Source organism: Hydra vulgaris, chromosome 13, assembly GCF_038396675.1.
Source record: "Hydra vulgaris chromosome 13, alternate assembly HydraT2T_AEP".
NCBI lineage: Eukaryota > Metazoa > Cnidaria > Hydrozoa > Anthoathecata > Hydridae > Hydra > Hydra vulgaris.
This window is the reverse complement of record NC_088932.1, coordinates 7,480,001-7,506,019: the sequence shown is the minus strand read 5'-3', so window position 1 is coordinate 7,506,019 and position 26,019 is coordinate 7,480,001. Positions and strand designations below refer to the sequence as shown.

General features: G+C 27.6%; 1 protein-coding gene across 1 annotated transcript in view; it reads left to right on the top strand.

Annotated features, from left to right (window-relative positions):
• Positions 1 to 26,019, top strand: part of LOC136089348 (uncharacterized) — a 40,903-nt gene that overhangs the window by 9,203 nt on the left and 5,681 nt on the right. The window contains exon 2 of the mRNA XM_065815319.1: positions 12,989 to 13,203. Coding sequence (XP_065671391.1) covers positions 12,989 to 13,203 — 215 coding nt within the window. The remainder of the gene's footprint in view (positions 1 to 12,988; positions 13,204 to 26,019) is intronic.

Here is a 26,019-nt window from a genome sequence, read left to right as displayed (position 1 = left end):
TTCGTCTTAACTTTTAGATAAGCGTTTTGTATTTACGGCTTATAAGGCTTATCACTGTGGACCAGAGTGACAGCTAGGTTATGTTGTTTCCGAGGCCTGAAGTTTTTTTTAAATAGTTAGGTATACATTAGCTGACACCATATATATTTAGAACTTCTAGGGTGTTGGATTAAAAAAAAAAATTAAGACAAAAAAGAGTGACCACCAGATTGAAATCTTCCCCAGGTCTGATTTTTTTTCAATAGTTAAGTATACATTAGTAGACACTATTTATAATATTTAAAACTTTTGGGGTGTTAAAAAAAGTTCAAAAAAAAAATTGAGTAAAAAAATTCAAATATTGCTGTAACTTATCCTTTACAAATAAAAGCACAACGTTAGAAAGCTTTATGTTAGTTAGTTATTAAAAGTCTAAATGCCATAAATAACATACTTTACAATAGTTATATGAAATTATAAATATTAAATTAAATTATATAATTACTCAATTTATTTAATGTTTTTTGATTCAAACTCGACAACACTGGATTTTAGCCGTTTTGCATAATCTATATGGTTAACTCTTCGTTTAAATCTATTCCATGTTTTTTTGAATTTATGATGAATAGCTTCTCTTGTTTCCTCACAGTAAACTCCTAGGCCGCAGTCAGTAGAATTAAGAAAAGGAAGTATATGACATAACTCCAATGTGACCTTTCCATGTAACACTAAGCTCGATACACTAAAATGAGGCATGCACGTATTCAATCAAATCTGCATAGGACTTTTTAAACTCCAGAACAGCAGTGCTAATGCTATCCCTTGTTACCATACCAAATGCTTCTGCTTGAAGTTATTTAAACTTTCTAAGACAGTTTAATATTGGTACAAAGTCATATTTTCCATTTTTTATAAAACCACTTTCAAGTATATCCACAAACTTCAGGAACTTGTTTTCATTGTTTTCTTCAAGTCCTATGCCTTGGTTATCCTCAAAGCATGATGTAGTTTAATTGTAACCACTTCTATGATGTAGTTTGATTGTAGCCACTTCTCAAACAAAGGGTATAAACTAACTAGAACTACTGCAAGTTTATATACTGTTCCCATAAGAATATGCAGCTCAGTAAAAGAAACCAACTCCTTAAGAGGAGTTTCAGGATCTTCCTCTTCGTACAAAAGTTTTGGATTTGTAACATTTTTAAAATGTGACATTTTTAACTTGTTCTTTCTGTTAAGGGTAAAGTTGTTGTAATGATTATCCAATGACCTAAGTGTTCTCTTGATACCAGGCTCATGAGTGCAGGATCCTTCACAGTATAAACATCTGTATTTCCTAGGATGACTACTAATTCCAAACACTGAATTTGCACATTTAAGATAAAATGCAACATAAAATTTTACATCGTTTAAATTCAGAGGCTCAATTAGCTTCCAAAGATTATTGTTAGCTTTAGAAACCCCCTCAACAATTACTATAAGAAAGAATCTTTTTACTCCAGCATAAACTAGCTCTGAATCTGAAGAAGTTTTTTCCAGGGGATTAAAGACATATAAAGTAACTTTAAGGAATTCCTGACCTGAATCCATAGCTATTCTCAAATCCATAGCTATTCTCAATATGGAGTCATGTGGATTCTTCTCGAGTCTTTTCCTCTTTCTGTAATGACGAGCTGTATAAATGTAGATGTATCTTTTACATAAACCGATGTTCTAGTAATGACTTCTTCTCCATCAATAAAACCTACTTCTTTAGAAGTGTAAATTTTATCTATACGGTTTTGAAGAGCTTCAATTTTTCAAAGATGTTCGTTTCAATGCAGGTTTGACTTCCCATACTAGATCTATATACGGAACAAAAATTCTTTGTTTGATTTTTTGAAGGATTAAGAGATTTAACAAACTCCATAACAGTACCAAAGGACACCTGTTTCAGCTCAATTTGGTCAGTTTTTTTGTCAGGTGTCCCAACCACATTGTTCAAAGGAGACCCTTTAGTAGCCAACTGAAACTTCTGTCCTATGAAAATATTTTCAGCTTCTATCTTGTGCTTAAGTATACCTGGCAACATACATAAATAAAATATGTTTATTATTTGGAATTATAAAATATGATTTATATTAAAAGAACAGCCTAATATACTTGTCTGAGGCTACCCGTTCTAAATATTTAGGTTCAAGCTGTTCTGCTTCTTCAATAAGATTGTTGACAGCTCTGCTCTCTGTACAGATATGAGCTACTCCCTGCACTAAATAATTTTGTTTGAAAACAAATGAACAAAATTTTTAATTAATTAAGTATTTTATTGAGTACAATCAATTTTGTTATGTGAAGCATTACATAAATGAAAAAATAAAACAACAATAATAATAAAATTCTAATCTACAAAATAATAATATCAACAATAATAATAAAATTCTAATCAACAATAGCATGTTGAACATAGTCTGGAAGACTTTTCACGTTTAGAATCATTAGAAGCATTGATTTCATAAGCAATATCATTGATATTTGATGATCTTCTAAGATGCAATCTATCAATCTAAAATAATGGAAAAATATTGATCAGTAAGCGATATTATTTTAGCACTAAATGGTATTTTAGTCTATTCATAATATTTAAGCTTAAAGTTTAATTATATATACTATATAACTAAATTTTAGGCTTACACTATAAAAAGTGAGTAAATAGTGAATAAATAAATAGTAAATAGTTGTTTATCTTATACAATCTTATATACGTGTTTTGTATAACTTATATTTATATAATACCTCAGTACATATCATACTTGAAATAAGTATATGTATATACATATACTTATAGTGCTGTATATATAATATATAAAGTTATATACATTATAAATCTACGCATACAATAGAAAAACTAGAAGTTTTTGTAATAACACATGTATTATTTTTCAATACATGTATATGTATAATAAAATGTATTAAAAAAAAATCTGTTCTATATTTTGAGATAAGAAAGTGTGTGATAGTAAATAAAACAAAGTATTAACTAGAAAGTAATATTAATTATTCTAATATTACTATTATGATATGAATATAACATTGTATATAATGTTATTAATATACTATTAATAATATAATATTACATTACATTATATAATATTAATATAATATTACATGTTATAAAATATTATTATTAAAAAAATATTACATAAAATAATTACAACAGATTAAAATGAATTTTACTTTAGATATCTCATCTATCCAGTTCCTTAGGTACTCCACCTTGTTCTTGTCAAGATCATAGAGGTTTCTGTGGCAATTGTTACAAATAACCTTGGGATAATTGGTTACATCTAAACTATACTGGCTCCAGACGAAAGTTTTTACCTTTGTTTCAGTTGCTGAAGTGATCTTTTGAATTTTAGATGACTTTTTACTGAGCTGTGTAAGACAAGCAGCACACGTTTTATGTAAACAGTCCACCATTGTATACATAGTTTATTAATTTCGGGGAATTTCAACTCAGTTTTCACCTAATTAGTTAAGCTTTTTATGGCTAAAAATAAATATTTTTGAGTTAATTTTTTTAACTTTGTCCAATCAATCAGAAGTTTTTAATGTCATAAATAGTGTCTACTAATGTATACCCAACTATTTAAAAAAAAAAAATAAGACTTGGGGAACAACTTAACCTGGCGGTCACTCTGGTCCATAGCGTTATACTATTATATTATAGTTTTATGAGGCCGCGTCTACAAATTATATGGTTTAAAATCTTCTTATTTCTGGCATATTTGTAGAGTTAGGTACAAACGACTGTAAGTGTAAGCGTCTTAGCATATGTTAAGTTTGCAGGCAGTATATTGAACAACCTTCTGTAATTATTCTATAAAATGAGAAAACTTTAAAATTTTAGTTGAACGAAATTAGTGTTAGAACAAAAAATTAACAAATCAAACGTATTCTGAAATAGATTTTACATTACATGGAATATTTATATATAGTAGAAGAACTAATTTAAGTAAACACCATAATGAAAAACCAAAAAAACGTAAACAGTATAATACTAAAACGAAAAACTTTATGTAATAATAATAATAATAAAGTTAGAAGTTTGATATATTTAGGACAAAATTTAATTTACTTTTATATATCTATCTTACATATAAGACTTCTATATACCTAATTAAAATATAGCAATAAAAGAAAAGTAGATTATAATAATATAAAGTAACCACATTATAAATAATATAGTAATATTACTATCAGTAATAATAATAGACTATAATAATAAAAACTCCAATTATTAGTAATAGTAATCAAAATAATAATAACAATTATAATAAAACTAACGCAAACTAAAATCAAAAAAAATAATAACAATAATAACAATAGCAATAAAAACACAAATAATAATAATATTAGCAATAATAATAACAATCATAAAAATAGAAATATTTATAATAATAAGAGTTTGAAATAAGATAGTGATATAAAAAAAAATAATAATTTGAGAGAAAGTATTAATAGTAATAAATCAGCATTGAAATAAAAAAAGTGTCGGAAAAAGTTAAAAAAAAGATCAAGTACTAGTAGTAATAAATCAGCATTAAAATGAAAAAAGAAGTAGAAAAAAATTTAAAAAAAGATCAAATATTATTAGTTATAAACCAACGTTGAAGCAAATAAAGTTAAGATTGATAATAGATATTTAGCAGTAAAATAGCATAGGAATTAGGATAAAGGAAAAAGGAAAAATACTTATTAAATAGAAAATTAAAAAGACTGTTTATGAATTTGGATATTGTTGGGTGAGATTTTAACTGTGAGGGTGACTAATCTATGTGCATATGCTCTGATATTTAATAGATTCATGACAAACAGTTCTAAGTTTAAATAAAAATAAATTGACGCTTTTAGCTGATCGAAGTTGGTAACAAAAAATTTTTTTAGAAGTAAAAAAGTCATTAAATGGACAAGATATTGTTTTATGTTGCTGTTTCCAAATAAACAAACAGTTGGAATGTTGAATAAGGTCTTTTAATTTAAGTATCTTTGATATGTAATAGAGGATATTAGGTTCAGAGTTAAAATGATGAAAATAGATTATTTTTAAGGTTTTATTTTGGAGGTGAGATAATCTTATAAATGTTAGAGATTAGGTTTGTCCCAATATTTTTCAAGCATGATATATGTTAAGGAGCATTTCAATATTAAGATAATGTTGAGTTTTGGCCAACATACAGTTGGACCTACATAGTTTTAGTGCTAAGTCTTAAAGATGGGATGCAAAACTTAAAATGAAATCATTTTTTGTACCAATATACCTGATAAAATTCACAGGACCTATTTTTTGACCACTTTTTTTTAACCGCTATTTTTTGACCACTTTTTTTTAACCACTATTTTTTGACCACTTTTTTTTTATTTTTGGTTGACTTGATTTAGAGATAATAATTTCATTTTTTTAAAATTAAGTGATGATATATTGGAAAAAAGCCACTGGAGTAATTTGCTATATCATGGCTAATATTTTGGTTTATTTTTTTAAGTAAATTGTTTATTAAAAGCAGATTGGTGTCATTAGCAAATTAGTAAGTAGTGGAAAACTTCAGAGAGGTATTTAGATCATTAATAAAGAAAAGGAAAAGCAATGGTCCTAATACAGAGTCTTGAGGGACACCCATTGTTGATTTTATGAATTCAAATTCTAACCCATTATTAGAAACAAATTGTGTTTTAATTTAAATATAAGAAGAAAACCATTAGTGTAAGGTGCCTCTGATACCGTAGTATTTCAGTTCTATGATCATATTAGAATGTATCAGAGGCTTTTTGGAGTTCAACAAAAACACCACATGCAAAAACTTTATTGTCTAAAGCTGTTTTAGTTTTTTCAGTTATATCAGTTAGTGCATGAGTTGATTAATGATTGTTTCTTAACCCATACTGGTTTTTATAAATACACTTGAATTTCTCCAGAAAGTTGGAGTATCTATTGTGCATAGCTTTCTCAAATAGTTTGCTTACATTTGAGAAAAGAGAAATTATGTAATAATTAGTGTTGTATGGTTGAAAACTTTTGTATGTATTGGCGTCAGTTTAGCTATCTTAAGGAGATCTGTAAAAATTCCATTTCTTAATGAGTTATTTATCATTATGGATAGGGACTTAGACATTATGTTTGGAATAAGCTTAAGAATAAATGTGGGAAGGCTGTTTCGGCCCAAATTTTTTTTGTTTTTAAGATTTATTATAAGACTAGGCACCTCAAATTGAGTCACTGCATCATAGAAGAAAGACTTTCATAAGGATTTTTTAGAAAGTCTCTAAAATCATATTTAGGGATAATTTTTTGGTTTATTAGATTCTCTTGAATAGAAGCAAAGTAATAGGTAAAAATTTTAGCAATTGTGGTTGTATCATAGATGATTTTATCATTTATTTTGAGGTTAAAAGATTTATTGTATGTAGTAGGGGTTAATAATTTCTTTTATACTTTTCCAAGTTCTCTTAATGCTGCTTAGGTTGTTGTTGAAAAATAAAATAAAATATGTTTTTTTGATTGTTTTTGTAAGTTGCTTATTTTATTTCTATTCAACTTAAACTTATCAAAGAGTAGATTTCATGTATTGATATTGCTTGAATTAAGAAACTCTATATTATTGACACTTTTGATTGAGATTTAATAATGCCAGAGATTATCCATGGTTTAGATTTAAGTTTAATTTGTTTTTTTGTTAAAACTTTGAAGGGAGCATGTCTGCCAAGAACATTTTCAAATGTATTTAAAAAGTTTATCATTGGTTTATTAATACCCTCGTCTTTTATTTGTACCTCCAATACACCTTTATACTAGATATATCTTGTATAAAATTGTCAGTATGAAAGTTTTTGAAGTATCTTACAAATTTTTATATTCTATTTTTTGGGGCAATATTAAGAATACAGTGGTACTGGGCCGTGTGGTCTGAAAAAAAATTGCTAGATTGCTAGAGGTTGTTTCAGGAGAATATAAGTTTATGAAAATATTAACAACGATAGTTTTGGTTTTCGAAGTCATACGTGTTGAAAGAATAATGATTAGGAAAAGCAAGCAAGAGCATATTGTTTGGAGATAATTAGAAACGATATGAGACTCTCTATAATTAATTAAGTCCAAGTTAAAATCACCGATTAACATGTTTGTTTTTTTCATAACCCAATTTTTAAAGTAAAGGAGTTAAATGGTTTGTGATGAATTCTTTTTGATTTAAAGTTGGGGGACGATATATGCAACCATTTAAAGTATTGGTTTTATGAGGGTTGAGAGCTTCAAAAAAAAAAAATTCTAGAAATTTCAAGGCGTAGATTATAAGATCATCACGAACAGCAGAGTTAAGATTAGAGCTTAGACACAGAAGAGCTTCACCTTTTTTTGACTCAGGAGGGCAATGTTCAGTGTTAAATCTATTTATGATAATATCAGTTATATTTGAGTCTTTTATATATAAATTTAATTCATTTATTCCTATTACCATAGGGGAAGTGTTAAGAGTACCAATAAGACTATGGATTTTGTCAATATGTTGTGGTAAGGAAGCAATATTGAGATAAAGATATATATCAGTATCAGGATTTTAAGAATTGTTGAATTCAGTAACATCAAGATATTTATAATTAATAGTTAAATTATATACATTATTCATATCTTTATATAGACTTTAAGTGAGCAGAAGGATCATGAGATAGGTTTAGTGATAGTTTCTTGTATGAAAGTGTAAGCTTAAGTTCTTGATCGGAAAGGCTACTAAATGGTATATTTTTGGAAATACAGTCACAGCAATACCATTCTAAAGAGTCATTGGAGAAAATGTTATATGTATGCTAGGTTTAGAAAAAAATGCCATATGACTGCATTGGAGAAAATGTTATATGACTGCTAATCTTTTTGGATTCACTTAAAGGGCTAGATTGCCCTTTGTGTGAATCCAAAAAGAGCAGCTGTCACATAGAATAGCTTTATGGTTTTTGTATACATTTTTTTGGCATATTTTGTAGGATTGTTTTAATACCATATTTTATAAATTAGTATTTATAATTTACATATAAGTAATTTAGTTTCAAAGCATATGGAGATAATGCAAACAAAAGGATAAAGCAACTAATTGAAACGATAAAGCGAAACTGAAATGATAAAGCATAGGATTTAATGTATTAGTTTTGTAGTTGTAAGTCAATTTATTTGTGTATTATATTATTAATATATATAATATCTATGCATACTATCTTTTTATATTAAGATTGTAAACTAAGTTAAAAAGAGAAAATTTATGTCATAGTCATAACTGAAATATACAAGAAAAGATAACTTAGTAATATTTTGTTTTAAAGTATATAGGGGTATTTAAGCAATATAACAATAAAATACGTTGGTGCGCATTGGTGTGCATTGAATTTTTTTACTCTTAAAGCTATTTTTCAGAATGAATTATTTTACAAAAAGATATTGAAGTAAAAAAGAATAGGTATAGAAATGATCAGTGTGGAATATGAAAGTACAGAAATGGAAGGTTTGGTAAAAATCCGTGTTTTACGGGCCGGAAAGCTAGGATATATATATAAAGAAAAGTATACAAAAGGTTGTTGTGGAATAGACTTACAAAGACCCGTATTTTTCTGAATCCAGTTAGCTAGTATGCAATAATGGCGTTTTTAAATAACGGATTGATTTTATTATAACATTACTGATTATTTCATCAACTCCTAATTCAATTTCAGTCAGTTTAGTTTCGGTCATTATTGTTTTGTTAGCAGTTAAATATAACTCTAAATTTATCAGATTTTAGTTAAAAAGCTAAATTTGATCCTACACTAACAAAAACTTGATTAAATCTTTTTTACAATTTTTGATTAATTAAGTATATTAATGCCATTAAAGTTTATTGTTTTTGAAAAAAATTAGTTATTAACTTTTTTTAATTCTTTAATGACATTCCAAGTTTTCTGAGTGTTGCGTTTGAATTTCAGTAATTGGTTTGAATAATACATTTTCTTTGAACGGTTTATAGCTAGCTTAAAAATAGCATTATATTTTTTATATTTGGATTCATTTTCAAATGTTCTTTTTTTAAGAAATTTTTCAGACAAATACTGTTTCTTTGGTGATTTTAATATTCCAATAGTGGGTTACATGGGTTCAAGTTCATTTTTGATTTAACAATTTTGGTTAACTCCTGAAATGGGTTATTGTAATGTTTTTGAAGTTTTTGAAGAAAATTGTCGTAGGTTTTATTGTTATTGTTCTTATTTGTAATATATTTTTCCAGATTTTAGAAGATAAAGACTGATTAAAACGTTTAATGGAAACCTCATTAATGATTTACTTAGTTATTTTTACATTGCGAGATAAGATTACATTTTTAAGTTGCAATAAAAATTGGAAAATGATCCGATATATTGAATATAAATGTTCCAGCTTTAACTTTTTTTCTGTAAATTTGCTTGTTATAATTTGATCAATTGAGGTTACACTCTTTTTGGTGATTCCAGTTGGTTTAAAACAATCATCTTTAATCGTAATAAAACTTTTTATGTGTTTATCAAAAATTGTATGCACTATTAGGTTTTTAGTGATTTTAATAAAAATTTCAGTTGTCAATGACTCACAATCATTACTTGCTCTACAGTATTCACTTCGTGATTTATGTAAGTTAATGAAATTCTTTATAAATTTTTAGCTGAAAACTTAAATTGTTTTCAATTTCTAAATTATGTGACACGATGTTTCTGTGTGGCAAATAACTTTAAACTCCGTTTTTGTGCTAAGTAAAAATAGTTTTTTACTTAGCACAGAAAGACTTTAGAATGCTTCAAATATCTCAATGTAGGATAGCGAATGGATCTATATCTATTTTAGGATTTGAAGTATTTAAGTTGTAATATAATGGACATACGTTTTAAATTTCCTCGCTGTTATTAGAAAATTTAATATCGGGATCTAAATGACTCTCTAGAATAATTTTTCTTTTTATATGTGGAAAGATTAAAATTGTGAAATTTGACTAAAATTTATAGCTTTATCCATTATAAATAGCAAGAAACAGTATTGCATTCAAGTGCAACAAAGCACAGCTGCCTGATAAACTCGATAATAAAATTCATAAGTTTGGCCTATTTAAATTTGCAAATAACCGAGGAAACAACTTTTGCTGGTCAAAGGTACAACGTCCTAGTTTGGTCAAAGGTATACGAGATGGGTTTCTTTAACAATTATTTTCATAACCCCCATTTAAGGTAAGAAATTATCATTGAAACTTTTCTATAACATAAAGAAGATGTTGGGTAATGTTTATAATGATTTACTTTATTCAAACAACAATTTATGACAGTTTTAATATCAAAATAAGATCAACGCAAATGTTTACTTTTTAAGAGCCAAAAATTATAATTTTTTGTAGATCGATAAAATCCATTCCAAGTATAATGTTTTACGGTAAGAAGAGTTGTCATGGGCATTTATTTCTAATAGCACTTCACGTTATTTAAAAATAACAAAAGTACTCCGACAGGGTGGATTGAATAAAGGTACAACGTGCTCAAAGGTGCATTAGGTTCCCTACACGCATATGTTTATTATATCAGTGGTTAAATGCGCTGTAACTGGAGGACACTAACAACATAAATATATCAATCATGACACACACGCAACAATTTGTCCCGGTGCTTTGACGTTTTTAGAACTTTTAGTTTTTTAAAAAATTCTTTCGTTTGATATAGTGTATAACATCTTTACATATTTTATGTAAATAATATCTATAAAACTTCAAAATTGCTTTTTTTTGTACTTTAAAAAACTAAAAAGATTTAAAAAAAAAAGAAGCAAGTGGAAGGATTCAAACCACAACTTTTTTGCTCAGGAACTTTACTACCTAACTACTAGGCCATGCTGGTATGTTGGGTAATAAAAATTTTAAAACTATATAAAAATAAAAGAACTGAAAAAATGGAAAAAAATGATGTAGATTAAAATTAAGGAGATATTGCCGTCTCAGCTAACACAAAACGTTCAAGTACGTTTCTCAAACGTTGCAAACTTTCGAGCACGTTCTATAAACGCTCATAGAACGTTTATAGAACGTGCTCAAAAACGTGAATAAAAATTTTTGGTAGTTCGGCAACAATATCTAGAGATTAAGTGTAAAGACAAAAAAAGTATAAAGACAAAAAAATTCAATGTAATAAATTTTGTGATATTTTTGAAATTCTTTTTACTATTATATACAATTTTTTAACATTATAGTACTACTGCTTTTAATATTGTATACAATTGCAACATTTTAAAATGAACTTTACATAAATCAAAAAATTGAATAATTGAAACTCTACAAAGTAAAGTACAAATAAGTTTATCCAGACATTCCTTTACCCATTGCCTTAACACGAAACAGCCCAAAACTGCTTGATCTTGCTATCTCTTAGATGAATTTTTATTTATTGTATTATTTCAGCGCACCGAGGAGAAGTATTGTATGTACAATATTTGTCCAGAAAGTTCCTTAACAATATTGCTTACTAGGATAGAGCCGCCAATGAGCCATGGATCTCTTGGCTCTGAGGCAGAACTCTAACCACCGCGCTACAGCTGAAATTACTTCATTATTACTTCCTTTCTACCTCGGTTTTCGTGTTATTACTGCTAATATCTGGTTATTTTTTAACTGTAATTTTAAACTATTTTCCACTATATAATAGTAATATAAATAAACAATATTTAATTTTTCCTCTACCTTAAGTTTTACATAAGTTTTTCTTGTGTATCGTTTATTTAAAGTTGTTTGTTTGTATTTTATTGTTGAAACTTGTCATTTGCATTAAATGATCCTCCTTCTGATTTTATAACTATTTAACTCCAAGACTCCTAACATTGTTTTCTAAACTTATTTAATTGTAAACTTTAAATTGATTTGTTATTTTAATTGTAAAAGAAATAGAGTTCCTTATAAACAATTTTTAGAGTTAATTCCAACTGTTACATATGGTAAACATTACAAACAATTATATCCAAAAGCGTGGTCTCTAAATTAACGAGTGTTCTAAAATTAAATATTATTGTTACACGTAAGTTTTGACAAATTGTTATAAAAATCCTTTAGATTTTTGAAATTATAAAAGTAAAATAAAAAAAAAACAATCGAACTTAAAATAGCTGAGCTTAAAAAAAATAGTGACTAAGGGATAAGTGTCATCAGTATCTATAATAAGTCTAATGATATAAAAATGTAGAATTAGTATGGCTTTCTTTTTTAAATCTGGACATAAAGTAACATCTATAACTCACCTTAAACCATTTCTAAATTTAAAATCAATTTTTTTCCGACTTTCCTATATTGTTTACATTATTCTTAAGTTTCTATATTTCTTCAGCATGAAGTTGCAGTAAATACATTATTTTGTAAAAAGCTAATAATAAAAAAAAGTAAAGGAAAACATTTAGTTTGATCATTTGCTTTTTTAATCAAAAAGCATTTAAAAAATCAATTTTTATCTTCGTATCTAAATATAAAAATAATATTGAATAAAGCATTACAAGTAAATGATGTCCTCAATGTCAAAAAAGTTCATTTGCGGTTTTAGTTTTTTATGAAACTAAGAGATAAACTACTGCTAGGATTTTTTAATAATAATGTTTATGTCGCATTAATGCGTGTATGCAATGATAATAAACATTGATATTCTAATTTTATTTTTCTAAGGCTGTGTTTGTAAGGTAATTATATTAACACTTTTTTAAATACAATATTTTCAAGAGAGTTAAGTACGTTTGTTGGACGTCTTAAGCATGTCCATAGGACTTAAGGCGTCTATAAAACGTCGTTGTGACGTATAACGAACGTCTGTGCCTGCTAAGTTAGTATTAAATATAAATTCTTTTGCATGTGAATCGTAAGTAATAAACGTTTTAAAATAAATCAATTAAAAAACGTAAATGTTTCAAAATACAAAAAAAAATAACGTTTTTTTATAAACTAAAAGCTTCTTTCAATCTCTTACCATTAAGGTTATGGACTACAATGTTATAATGAACCTCTTCATAACGGCACGCAAGATGTACAAGTATCTTTAGAGACATGTGTAGGGAGTCAAAACTTATGTGCAACGTTAATTTTGAATAGTTATGAAAGTTCATCAGTTGAACGAAGATGCATATCAGGATATTTTATCCCTTGTTCTTTACAATGCACTTTTTTCTACTCATCTTATCCTTATTGCCAGGTAATAATTATTTATTTATATTTAAATATGTATCTATTAGAGCCGTGCATAGGGTGAGTCACCCGAACAAATTGCTCCGGGCCGCAGACCCTATGGGGCCCCCGTCAGCGGAAATAACATTCCGGTTGTTTTTTTCCCATGTTTTTACTCTATCAACAGCTTTAAGTTAAATAAAAAATTAAAATAGCTCATTAAGTTTAATGAAAATAACCGCAAAAAAGAGCTTAAGATCTAATGATTCTTTTTTTTAAATAAATTTAGCGTTGCATAACTTATAGACAATCCCTGGAAGAGCTTTTGTTTAAATCTTATCTAGATATATATATATATATATATATATATATATATATATATATATATATATATATATATATATTTATATATATATATATATATATATATAAATATATATATATGTTTAAACAATTTTAAAATGTAATCTACAAATAGAGTGCTCAATGTTCTTAAAAAAACAGAGCAATTATAAATTAGTAGAAAACCACTTAACAAAATTTTTTTCTCATTTTACACTGTGTTTCATGAATAAAGACTCATCAAAAATGCATTTTTGCATTGAGTCTGAGCATTTCTGATGAGTCTTTATTCATGAAACACAGTGTGAAATAAGAAAAAAGTTTTGTTAAGCGATTTTCTACTAATTTATATTTGCTCTGTTCATTTAAGAATATTGAACACTCTATTTGCAGAATATATTTTAAAATTTTTTAAACATGTATATATATATATATATATATATATATATATATATATATATATATATATATATATATATATATATATATATATATATATATATATATATATATATATATATATATATATATATATATATATATATATATATATATATATATATATATATATATATATATATATATATATATATATATATATATATATATATATATATATATATATATGTATATATAAATATATAAATATATATAAATGAACACTTATTAGACGAAGGTATTTAAAAAAATAAAACTGAAACACACGTTTCCATCTGGTGCGTCAAAGTTAAAAATCAATAAAGTAAAAAAAACAGCTCTACAAAAAGGATTGCAAGCATTACTTGATGTTGGAATTACATCTACTCCTAAAATATCAGATGCCCTTTCCACTAACTCAACGAAGCAAAAAGATGACGGAAGTATCCAATCTTTTTTTACTGGTAATAGTGCTGACAGTGGCAGTGCAGACAGATTAGCCACTTTTCAAGACAGTCAAATTAGTGGTAGTGATAATACTTTTACAAGAATCACTCTCAGTGATGGACCAGCTTTGTTGCAGCCATTTGACATTAGAGAATTTGAAGCAGAAAATATTTCCTCTTCTAAGCTAGAAAGGGTTGTTATGGCTGGTCATATTCTCTTCCCACTGGATATGCCAAAAGATACTGGAAATCGTATATTTCCAATGTCAATTTTGAAAAGCTGAATGCTTTATGGGGAATCCTTCTCGCAGTATCGACTTGTATTTAGCCCAGCAAAGGCAGCATTGTTTTATTTTCCATTCCAATTATTTTTACCTAGAAAGCAGGTTCTATGATTGGAGGATGGAGATATGGAAAGAAGTGAAAGAATCTCATCAGTCTAATTCCTGAGCATAAATAATTGAAAACACTTAAATAATGCTACATTCAGTGGCGTGAATTGAAAGCTTGAATGAAAGTTGTTTAGTCAATTGATTATTTGATGAATTGCCAAATCCTTAATGAAGCTGACACCTGGAGAAAAAACTTGGAACGAATCTTAGATGTAATTCTGTTTCTTGGTGAACGCAGGTTGGCTTTTCGTAGATAATCTGACCTAATTGGATATTCTCATAATGAAAAATTTCTTAGGATTGCTGAAACTGATTTCGAATTATGATCCAATTCTTAAGGAACATGTGATAAAAGTTAAACAATCACAGGACAAGGGTTAACGACTTCAGGTGCATTACTTGTCAAATCGTTCTCAAAATAAATTCATTGGCCTTTGTGCAGCTGAGGTTCGCAGGCGAATTATAGAAGAGTGCAAGTCTGCAAAGTATTTTTCAATCATGGTTAATGCCACACCTGATGTGAGCCATACCGACCAAACTACGTTTGTTATTCGTTATGTACATAAAGAAGAACCAGGAAAATTTTTTAATAAGAGAAGTTTTTGATCTTTGCAGATTGTACCAAAAAAACTGGATCTGATATTGCAGAATTAATTCTGGAAACTATGGAAAACTTTTTTTTGAAGACTGCCATGGCCAAGGCTATGACAATGCAGTCAACATGTCAGGAAAGTACAAGGGTTTTCAAGCAATCCTACAAAAGAAGAACCCATTGTCTATATTCTCACACTGTGGTTGTCATTCATTGAATTAGTGTGCACAGAATGCTGCACATCATTGAATGCTTTTAACTTCTTTCAAATCATTGAATCTTTGAAAGAAGTTAAGAGCTTAACTCTTACGCTTAAAACAAAAAGTAAGATTAGAGGTGCCCTGAAATTTATGATCCTTCAAATATGTTCTCATGTCTGGAATTTAGATGAAAATCCTCTCATTGATTGACCGTTGCAACCAGGCCAATCAGTCAAGAAAGGCAACTTGTTGGAATTGAAGTGGAAAATATTGAAGCATTGATCTGTCAACTCAATTTTGTTTTGGAGGAATGGCCTACAATTTTGGAAGAGACCAAGTTGGCTGCAGATATTGCAAAAATCAGTCCTCAATTTCCAATACACAAAAAAGTGAAGCGCAAAGGTTTTGCTGGGGAGCAAATTGAAGGTGATGAACAAATCACAGAATTAACAGAAACAGAATCAGGAGACAACATTTCGGAGAACGGTTTTTTTATCACATTTTTGATTCTGTAATTGATTGACATACTGCACGTTTCACAGCAGATCAAGAATTCTTTTCTATATTCTCTTTTTTGTGGAAGTATCAAAAACTGTTTGAAGTAGAAACCAAGAGTGACCGAAAATGAACTGACTGAAGAATTGTTTCACATAAAACAAATTCATACTGCAAATTTTGAAAAAAAACCTCTTGCCTCATTTAACTTATAAAAAATTTTTGAAATGAAGCTTGGGGAACTCTTTAGAAAAACAGTAATTGCATTGCGTTTTTTTGATTCAATTCCAATGAGAGTGGCCTCAAGTGAGCCACTCTCACTGGAATTGAATCAAAAAAACGCAATGCAATTACTGTATTTCTAAAGAGTTCCCCATTCAGTAATTTGAAACTCATCAAAAATTTTTTGCGCTTAACTATGAGACAAGAAAGAACAAGTGACCTCGCTATTTTGAGTATAGAGTGTCTATTAGCACAAAATCTTGACTTCCATCACGTGATTGAAAAGTTTGCTGAACAAAAGACAAGAAAAATAACTTTGTAAGAAACGAAACCTGGAATATTTATTTATACTTATATTCCAATAATATAATAAAAAAATTTGAGCAGGCTTTTTTTTTTTTGAAGTAAGGAAGGTTGGCCCCAACCTGAAGGATGCTCCGAGCTCCATCATGTGCACGGCCTGGTATCTCTCGCTATATATAAATATATATATATTATATATAGAGATTTATGGTATCTCTCTCTATATATAATTATATATATATTAGTATTTATATATATATATATATATATATATATATATATATATATATATATATATATATATATATATATATATATATATATATATATATATATATATACTAATCTATATTTTGTTTGATGATTACTATAATATAATATACATATATATTATATTATATTATTCAATAAACAAAAATTTTTTTCATTTTGAATGTTTCATCAACAAAGAATCATCTGAAATGAATGATTAAATTAATAAAACTTTAATTTGTTCCAAAAATTAAATTACAGGAAGTCGCAAATGTCTTAACTACTGTAAATTTTTACACATTTGTTGAATTTGGTGACACTATTATATAAAGAATTCTTTAGAAATGGTTGCTTATGCTTTTTTTTAAATGTTTTTTTAAAAAGGCTATTTAATATAAATATTATTTGAACTCATTTATTTTTATATTGTTTTAGATGAAACTTATTTTCCTGCCTAGATCTCGAAATTAATTCCGAATTTTTGTTTAGAAAGCATTCTTGATTTGCATGTGTAAATATTTCAAATTTTTATTGTAGGCACAGTTTGTCTTTTTTCAAAATATTATTATATGCAGGCGCTGTTTTAAGGATGGACTAATTCAGTATAAAATCAACAATATTTTTTTCCGGTTATTTCCCATATATATTTTGACAGCATGGTGTCTTTTGAATACCTTATATTTTCGAAAGATTGCTTATGATAGGAAAAACTTTTTTTCTATTCACCCTCTGTTATGCCAATAAATTGTTTATCAGGTACATTCTAAGAGGAAACAACACATTTATACACCACATTTTTTGATAAACAACTTCCACTCATTGGACAATTGTTTTTTTTGTTTACAATTACAATTTTCAGTATTGTTTTCATTTAGGATTTCTTTTTTGTTTAACAAAGCATGATTGTGACCTTTTATAATTCTTTCCATATTTTTTGTGGAACTGTAGCTTACTTTAATTGTATTTCGATTAGAAACTTTATGTAATTTATTAGAGGGCGGGAAATGCTTATCGACCAATTTTAAAAACACTTTATCTATGTATGTTGAAACATTTTTTCTATATGGGGGGTTAAATCATATTACATTTCTTTCTTCTTGAAAGTTTTTTTATTTATGTATATGTATATTATATATTTTTATATATATAAATATATATATATATACATAAAGATATATATACATATATATATATATATATATATATATATATATATATATATATATATATATATATATATATATATATATATATATATATATATATAATTTTGGTATATATATTTTATATATATATACCAAAATTATATATATATATATATATATATATATATATATATATATATATATATATATATATATATATATATATATATATATATATATATATGTATATATATATATATATATATATATATATATATATATATATATATATATATATATATATATATGCATATAGCTTAATTTGGTGCAACTTCGTCATTTGTGGAACTTATTTTTTTCTTTGTAATGATTTCAGAATGGAAAACGAAAATTAGCCTGGAAGTTTTGTTACAATGCAGCATGCCCCTTAACGTTTCTCTTAATTTTTAATTTCCTATTTGAATAAAAAAATTAGTTGAAATATCATTATGAAGAGTGACGAAGTGGCCCTGACTTAGAGGCAACTTCGTCATGTGCCGAATTATTAGTTTATTATAAAGTTAGAGAGCTCTTGAGCAACTTCGGCATGTTTTATATTATAATTCAGTATTTATGAAACTGTAGAGAAATCAAAAATAATAAAAGTTAAAGAAATCTTCTTAGTTTTCGTTGATTCTGTTAAGATCATAAAAAGCGAAACTAATTTACAAAACTTTTAGACAATCAGTCTTATGTCTATTAAATAAAAGGCTCGTGGTTTAATACATTTCTAATTATAATCAGTGAACATACAACGACATTACAATAACGTATTACAATTACATAATGTTCCAGAAAACAGTATTCAAACTTAGTCCTCTAAACACCAATCACAAGTGTACTACGGCTCCTCAGAAGAACTGTTACAAACTCCGCATAACCACTAGTGGCATGAAACACATTGTATCCAATCTGGACCTCAATGACTGTTATTTTCACATTTACAAATTCTGCACTTATTTTTGTCATATACCAGCTGTCAAGATGGACCAGGTTATTGTGTATCAGACTAAATTGCACTGCCAGGATTAATTTCTAAAAATAGTTCTAAAAATAGACTTAATAAAATTTTCCAAGGCTTACTAGGATCAAAATAAGGACAAATTTTACAAAATACAAGGAAGCTCAATGCCAGTGCACGTAGAAAAAAGGTGCAACAAGACAAAGAAAAAAGGTGCAATAAAATAATGTTGTTGGGTTTGCGCACATCAGATTCTCTCTATCCTGAAGGATCACTACTTGGTGTATTTTTCCTAAGATTTCAAAAAATTGGAAAAATAAAAGATTCAATGACAAATGGGAACAACTCCAGCAAAGTATGAGAACAGAAAAATGCAAGATATGGCTTCATGCTAGTGGACGTAAAATTTTTCTTGAAAATAAAGTTAAAAAAGACACCTATATTTGTTCCATTTATTACTTATCTATATTTACTTACGTATACCTAAATTCATTCTCACCTATATTTAGCCTCAATTATATTTACACTCACCTATATTTAGCCTCACTTATATTTACACTCACCTATATTTACACTCACCTATATTTACACTCACCTATATTTACACTCACCAATATTTACACTCACCTATATTTGCACTCACCTATATTTACACTCATCTATATTTACACTCACCTATATTTACACTCACCTATATTTACACTCACCTATATTTACACTCACCTATATTTACACTCACCTATATTTACACTCACCTATATTTACACTCACCTATATTTACACTCACCTATATTTACACTCACCTATATTTACACTCACCTATATTTACACTCACCTATATTTACACTCACCTATATTTACACTTACCTATATTTACACTCACTTATATTTACACTCACCTATATTTACACTCACCTATATTTACACTCACCTATATTTACATATACAGGGTTAGTCAAAAGTTTTGTCTCCCCCACTGGTCTAACAATTTCAACTTTAATACAAAAACAAGTAATGATTTGCAATAAATACATATTTATTAAACACAACAATACATAAACCAATAAAATAAAAATATAATTCATGCTTAGTACTTAGTATGTCCTCCATTTGCAGCTCGAACAGCCGCAACACGACTCGGCAGAGATTCCGCCAGAGCCTTCAGATAATCACCATCCATCGATTTCCAAGTTTTTTGAACACGGCGTACCAGTTCTTCCCTATTTTTTGGCCGTGGTTCAAGCAGCACACTGTCTTGAAGTTTTGCCCACAAGTGTTCGATACAGGTCATGTCAGGGCTGTTACCTGGCCACCGACCTTTTGGGATAAAGGCGGCAAAATTTAAATAGTTTATAAAATTAAATAATTTTTATGTCAAAAACATATTTTTAAAAATAACATCAGTAAACAACAGTATTAAGGTCAAGGTTAGATACTGAAAATAATTATCTATAAATTACAACGCTGACAAGAGATAAAATGTACTTCAAAAAAAGTGCCACTAAGGGGAGACAAAACTTTTGACTAACCCTGTATATACATTACTCACCTATATTTGCTCTATTCTATTAATTACATATTATCGGCGGAAAAGGTTCTTTAGAAAAAAAACCACATCCTATTTGTGCTAGTCATTCAAAAGATCAGTTGCAGAAAAAAAGATAAAAAAAAAAGAAAATTACCGCTTACTCGAAATCATGTTCCTAAACTAAAAAGTTTACCTCGTGTAAGTTTTCAAGTTGAAAAGAGTAGCATTAATGTTAAAACCATTTGTAATCTTTCTGTTAGTTCTGAAATAAATACAGAGTGCAACATTGCTGATTTTATTACTGGCAAAAACCATGATTTTTTTGTTGATTCTTCTGATCATTAAGTCCTGCAAAGTATGAACTTTAAAAATTTTATAAATCTACTCAAACTCTTCATGATAAATACATGCTAGGATCAAAGATTTAAACAATTGGTTTAAAAAATATTAAATCTCAAAATCCAAAAACTTGCTTTTCTCTTTTAAATTAAAAATTATCTTATTTGTTGTATTGTTCAGTTGCACAATATATCGTCGATGGAAAACATATTATTTTCAGAAAAAAGCTGTATATATTTTATTGGTTTAGCTAAATCTCAATTTTCGACTTTGTTTGACTTTCTCGGACCAGCGAAATAAAAACTTTGATACTGGAACAGCTTAAGGGTTGTGAAGTTTAAAACAAAGTGTTTAAAGTTATCTGTAATAAAGCGGTTGTTCGTCACCTTGTTGAGACTAAGGAGAGCTTTCAATATTTTTACTCTTACCCATTGGTTAAACGTGAGGGAATTTTTTATTTGTTCAATTTTCACAACACGAATAATGTTCATTTTTTATCATTTTAAAGAGCTTCCATTGTTTCTAGAGCGACAATTTAATGAATGAAATCTTCCTAAAGTATTTAGACCATTTAAGAATATACGTGTTATCATCGACTGTACTAAATTTAGGTGTGAAGTATCGCAAAGTTATACACAGCAAGATAATACTTGTTCTTAATATAAAAGTCATTGCACATTGAAATGCCTCATTGCAATTAATTTATTTGAGATTTATATGAAGGTAGGGTTAGTGGTGTTTCAATCTAAGTTTCATCTGAAATTAAACTTTTAACTGGCCACTGAACAAGGTCAATCATTAAATCATGACAAATATCTGAGTGAAAAGAAACTACTACAATCACCACTTTTTAAAGAGGTTATTGTTAAAAATAACATGTAATATACTATAGTTTATATATAAATACACCTACTTATAAAAATTTACTTTGAATAACAACTATTTCACTGAGTATTTATAAATATCAATTTATAAAAACTAACTGTGCAGCCCACCAACAGTAGATAGTGCGCTATTGCAGCGTGAGCTAAGCCTGTCAAGTAAAACTTTAAATTCATAGACTGATTTTTATGCTTTAATGTCATTCGATAGTTTATTCCACTCCTTAAATATTCTGTTTTTAAAAAAGTTTTTTCGAGTTATTGACAATCTCTCGCTCAATAATTCGTCTAATATTTCTTGCTAAAGGTGAGTTCCACTTTTGAACATTTAATCAGATCTCCGCGATTTCTAATTATATCCAGCGTTGTTAGATTAAGTCTACTTATTCCCTCTTTATACGATTTTTTAAACAATGTGCAACTTTTTTAGCTCTTCGCTGAACTTGTTCAACTTAACATTTTTTTTTTCACATATTTTATATGTTTGATGCACTATTCTTCATATTTAACTAAAAACAAGCAATTACACTCTTCAAAATTTTTATAATCAAACAAGACTGGTCAATTTGTTTCAGAATTACCATTATTCAGATATATTTATATAACTATTTTTAACTAAAATTAAATCAAGTAAGCTAGATTATTTCTTTTGGATTTTTGATACGTTGGTGTACTTCCCATTGGTACTAGAGATTGTTCGTTTAATGTGTTTAAAAAATATTTCTTTATGATATTTATCTTTGAAATGATTTTATCTCGGAGAACCAGTTCAGATTTAGATAATTAAAATCTCCTGTTTTAAGTAAGACATCACAGTGTTCTCTGTCAAATCGAAGATTCTACGCAAATGATCAATTTATTTATTTATTTTGCAGCTTGTAAGTCGTTATTTGGCAGTCTATAAATACACCCAACCAAAACAAATATAGATCTTATTTTACATTAACACTATATTTGTTCTACGGTAGTATTGCATAATTGTTTTCTTTAGTGTCCATACAATTTAGTGTTATTAAACTCAATTTTGATAAGGTTTGGTCTAAAAAGTTTACTTGTGGGAGTTTCTGAGGAGAGTATGGTTTCTTTTTTTATTAGAATTAATTTTTGTTACTTTGGACAGAAAATTGATAGCATTGATCCTGAAATTATTGTTGGTATGGTTGAGATGTTGTTGATAATATTGCAAGCGGTTTTGTTGTTGGCGTGGTTGAAATTGTTGTTGATAAAACTATAGTTGTCTTTCTTGAGTTTTTTAATAATGCTGTTGTTTGTCTTCTTGATGATAAAATGGTTCTTTCCTTCCAACCCAGTTGGAACAACCTGTACGCTGTTGATAATATCTGCTTTTATTAAAGCTTGATGTGTTTGATGTATTTGAGAAGATTGAACTAGATGGTTGCTTGTAAAACTCTTTAGTTGTTGTTGACTACCTACTAGATTTTGTAATTTTACATGGTGCAATTGCCTCATTTAAGCTAGAAAATGGGTGTTTGTTTGAATCTTTGTTTTGGGTCCTAGTCCATTAACGCACTGGACCGTATCACTGCTGATGACAAAACACAATAGACTGTTTTGTCTATAATTAATGTTATAAGACTTATTGTGCTCGTTCCTTTGCGTAAGAAGACAATCCAGCTTACTGGTTATTTCTCATTTGAATTCACATAGCCATTTATCTAAAAGCTTTAATGTGAAGTATACTTTACGCTCTTTTCTGATACTTTTTTAATCACTATTAATGTTAAATTGTTTTACATCAACGTAATGACGGTGATTGTAAATAAAAATAAATAAATAAAAAAATAAATGTAAAGATAATAGTTTTTTATTTCTTGTAGTAGTATATAATGAAGGCTCGGAACTAAAGGAATTTTGAAGATATGTTTTAATTCTTGTAATATAAGTGTATATAAGAAAAATACTAAAGCACCTAAGTTATTTACCGAAATAAATTATATCAAAATAATTATTCAATAATTTTGACATAAATACTTTACAGTATTAAAACTACAAAAAATTTAAAAAAGTTTTGACAAATTTTAAAATTCAAATAAGGGTTTTGTAGCTTTTAAGAAATAAACTTTTTTAATATAAAATGCTTCAAAAAATATTAAATATAACAATTAAAGTAAAATGAATAAATACAAAAGTTAAAACTGAATAAGGTACTTAACTTATGTTAAGTACTTAATTCAGTGTTAACTTTTAAAACAGGAGAGGTGAAAGAAAAAAAATATATATATATTTTATATAAAATATAATATATATATATATATATATATATATATATATATATATATATATATATATATATATATATATATATATATATATATATATATATATATTATATATATATATATATATATATATATATATATATATATATATATATATATATATATATATATATATATATATATATATATATATATATATATATATATATATATGAGGCCTATTGAATTTTTTTCTTTTTTCACATCTTCACTTCCAACAAGACTTCAAGCAATTACAAATAGAGTTAAAAGTTACTAGAAGAGGATGAAAATTATAGAGTGAGATAACGATTAACAAAAAACTTAAAAGATTACAAATTATACGAATTAGAAAAACATGACGAAGGAAGCGAATTCCAAGGAATAAACACTGGGCAAATAAGAATTTTTGAAACACTTATGAATCTTCACAGTAAATAGTTAAGATATAATTAAATGATAAGTAACACAAGAATAAATTTTAGTAGATGGAACAAAAGACGTTAGCTCTTTAGAGCAGTGCCCATTATGGTACTTATAGATTAGAGAAAGAGAAGCAATACTACGACAATTTGATAATAGTTGTAAGTTGGCTGCAAGAGCAGTTCCAATTGTGCCTGCTTGCCCCTTGTCTAAAAGAGGAAGGGCATTATTTAGAAGATTCGCCACATATATAGCAACAGTATTCCATACAAGGACGGATTTAAGATTTATCGAGATAAAGAATTGAATCCTGAGAAAATAAGTGGTGAGCACGACAAAGAGATCAACCTTGGCAAATGCCAATTTTACAATCAATTTGGTACACGATTTTAAAAAAAATTGGAAGTTAGAGTTAATCCTAGAAGATAAAAGCAACATGACTCATCGAGTACATTACCGTTCATAAATTTAGGAATATCTGAATGATTGCGATTACGGTTAGCTGAAAAAAACGAGTTTTATCTGAGTTAAAGTTCACCAGCGATTGAGAACCTTATACAGTTGTAGTGAGGTCCTACGTGAGGTCCTTTTCATATCGATTGCCCCCTTCAAGCAAGCAGAGTGTGTTGGTTTGTGGAGAGTATGAGTAAAAAGTTTTAGAAATTTTGATAGCAATAGCCGTAGTCTCTCCACATTTGTCTAATGCACAATAGAATCTATCGGTTATTATTGTTAACAAGGCTAACAAATCAGCATTAGAATAAGAAGATCGAAAGCCTTATTGATGATTAGTCAGTAAGTTATTAGATTCAAGATAAAAGATTAAGTACTTAATCCCTCAGCTAACTATTAAAGTTTTAAAAACTCTGTCATAACGTTTAAATAGATTCAATACAAGCGTTAATCTTGACGTAAAGTTCACTGCAATTTTTCTTTTGACACCTTTTAAACGTTCACCTTAAACACGCAATAACGTAAACGGAAATTTTCTCAACTTCTTTATTGTTATTTTTTAATTAAACGTACATAGGTATAGGTTAAGTTTATTTTGCTTTAAAAGACGCTAACAACAATTTGCATCAACTTACGTTAAGTATGTTTAAAAAAGCCATATCCAAGTCAAATAAGTTGTTTATTTTGTCCTTTTCAAGACGATCAAGTATTTGCGATAAATTTTTAGAGCTTCAAAATGAAGTGATGCAAAAACTTTTAATGTTCCAAATATCCTTATTACTGAAAGGTCCTAAGTTTACCACAACCAAAGGTAAATTCATTTCAGTGAAATCCCATTTCAAATATTTACAAAAAAATTGATCATCCATGAACTGTTTTATGATTCAGAATACAACGATGAATCTTTAGTAAAAAATAAATCTAATCAGGAAATGTTCACATCGAATCCTCTTTTATCAATCATTGTACAACAAATAAATAACTTAGTTACTTGTGTATCAAGACCATTTTATAACTGAAACATGTAAAAAAGTTTATTGTAAGCAAATGAAACATGTTTTAAGAAACTTAAAAATCACGTTGATAAGTTTAAAGAATGTTTACCATAAAAAAAAACGACTTATCTCAAAAATTATGAATGGAAAACTAGCAACTT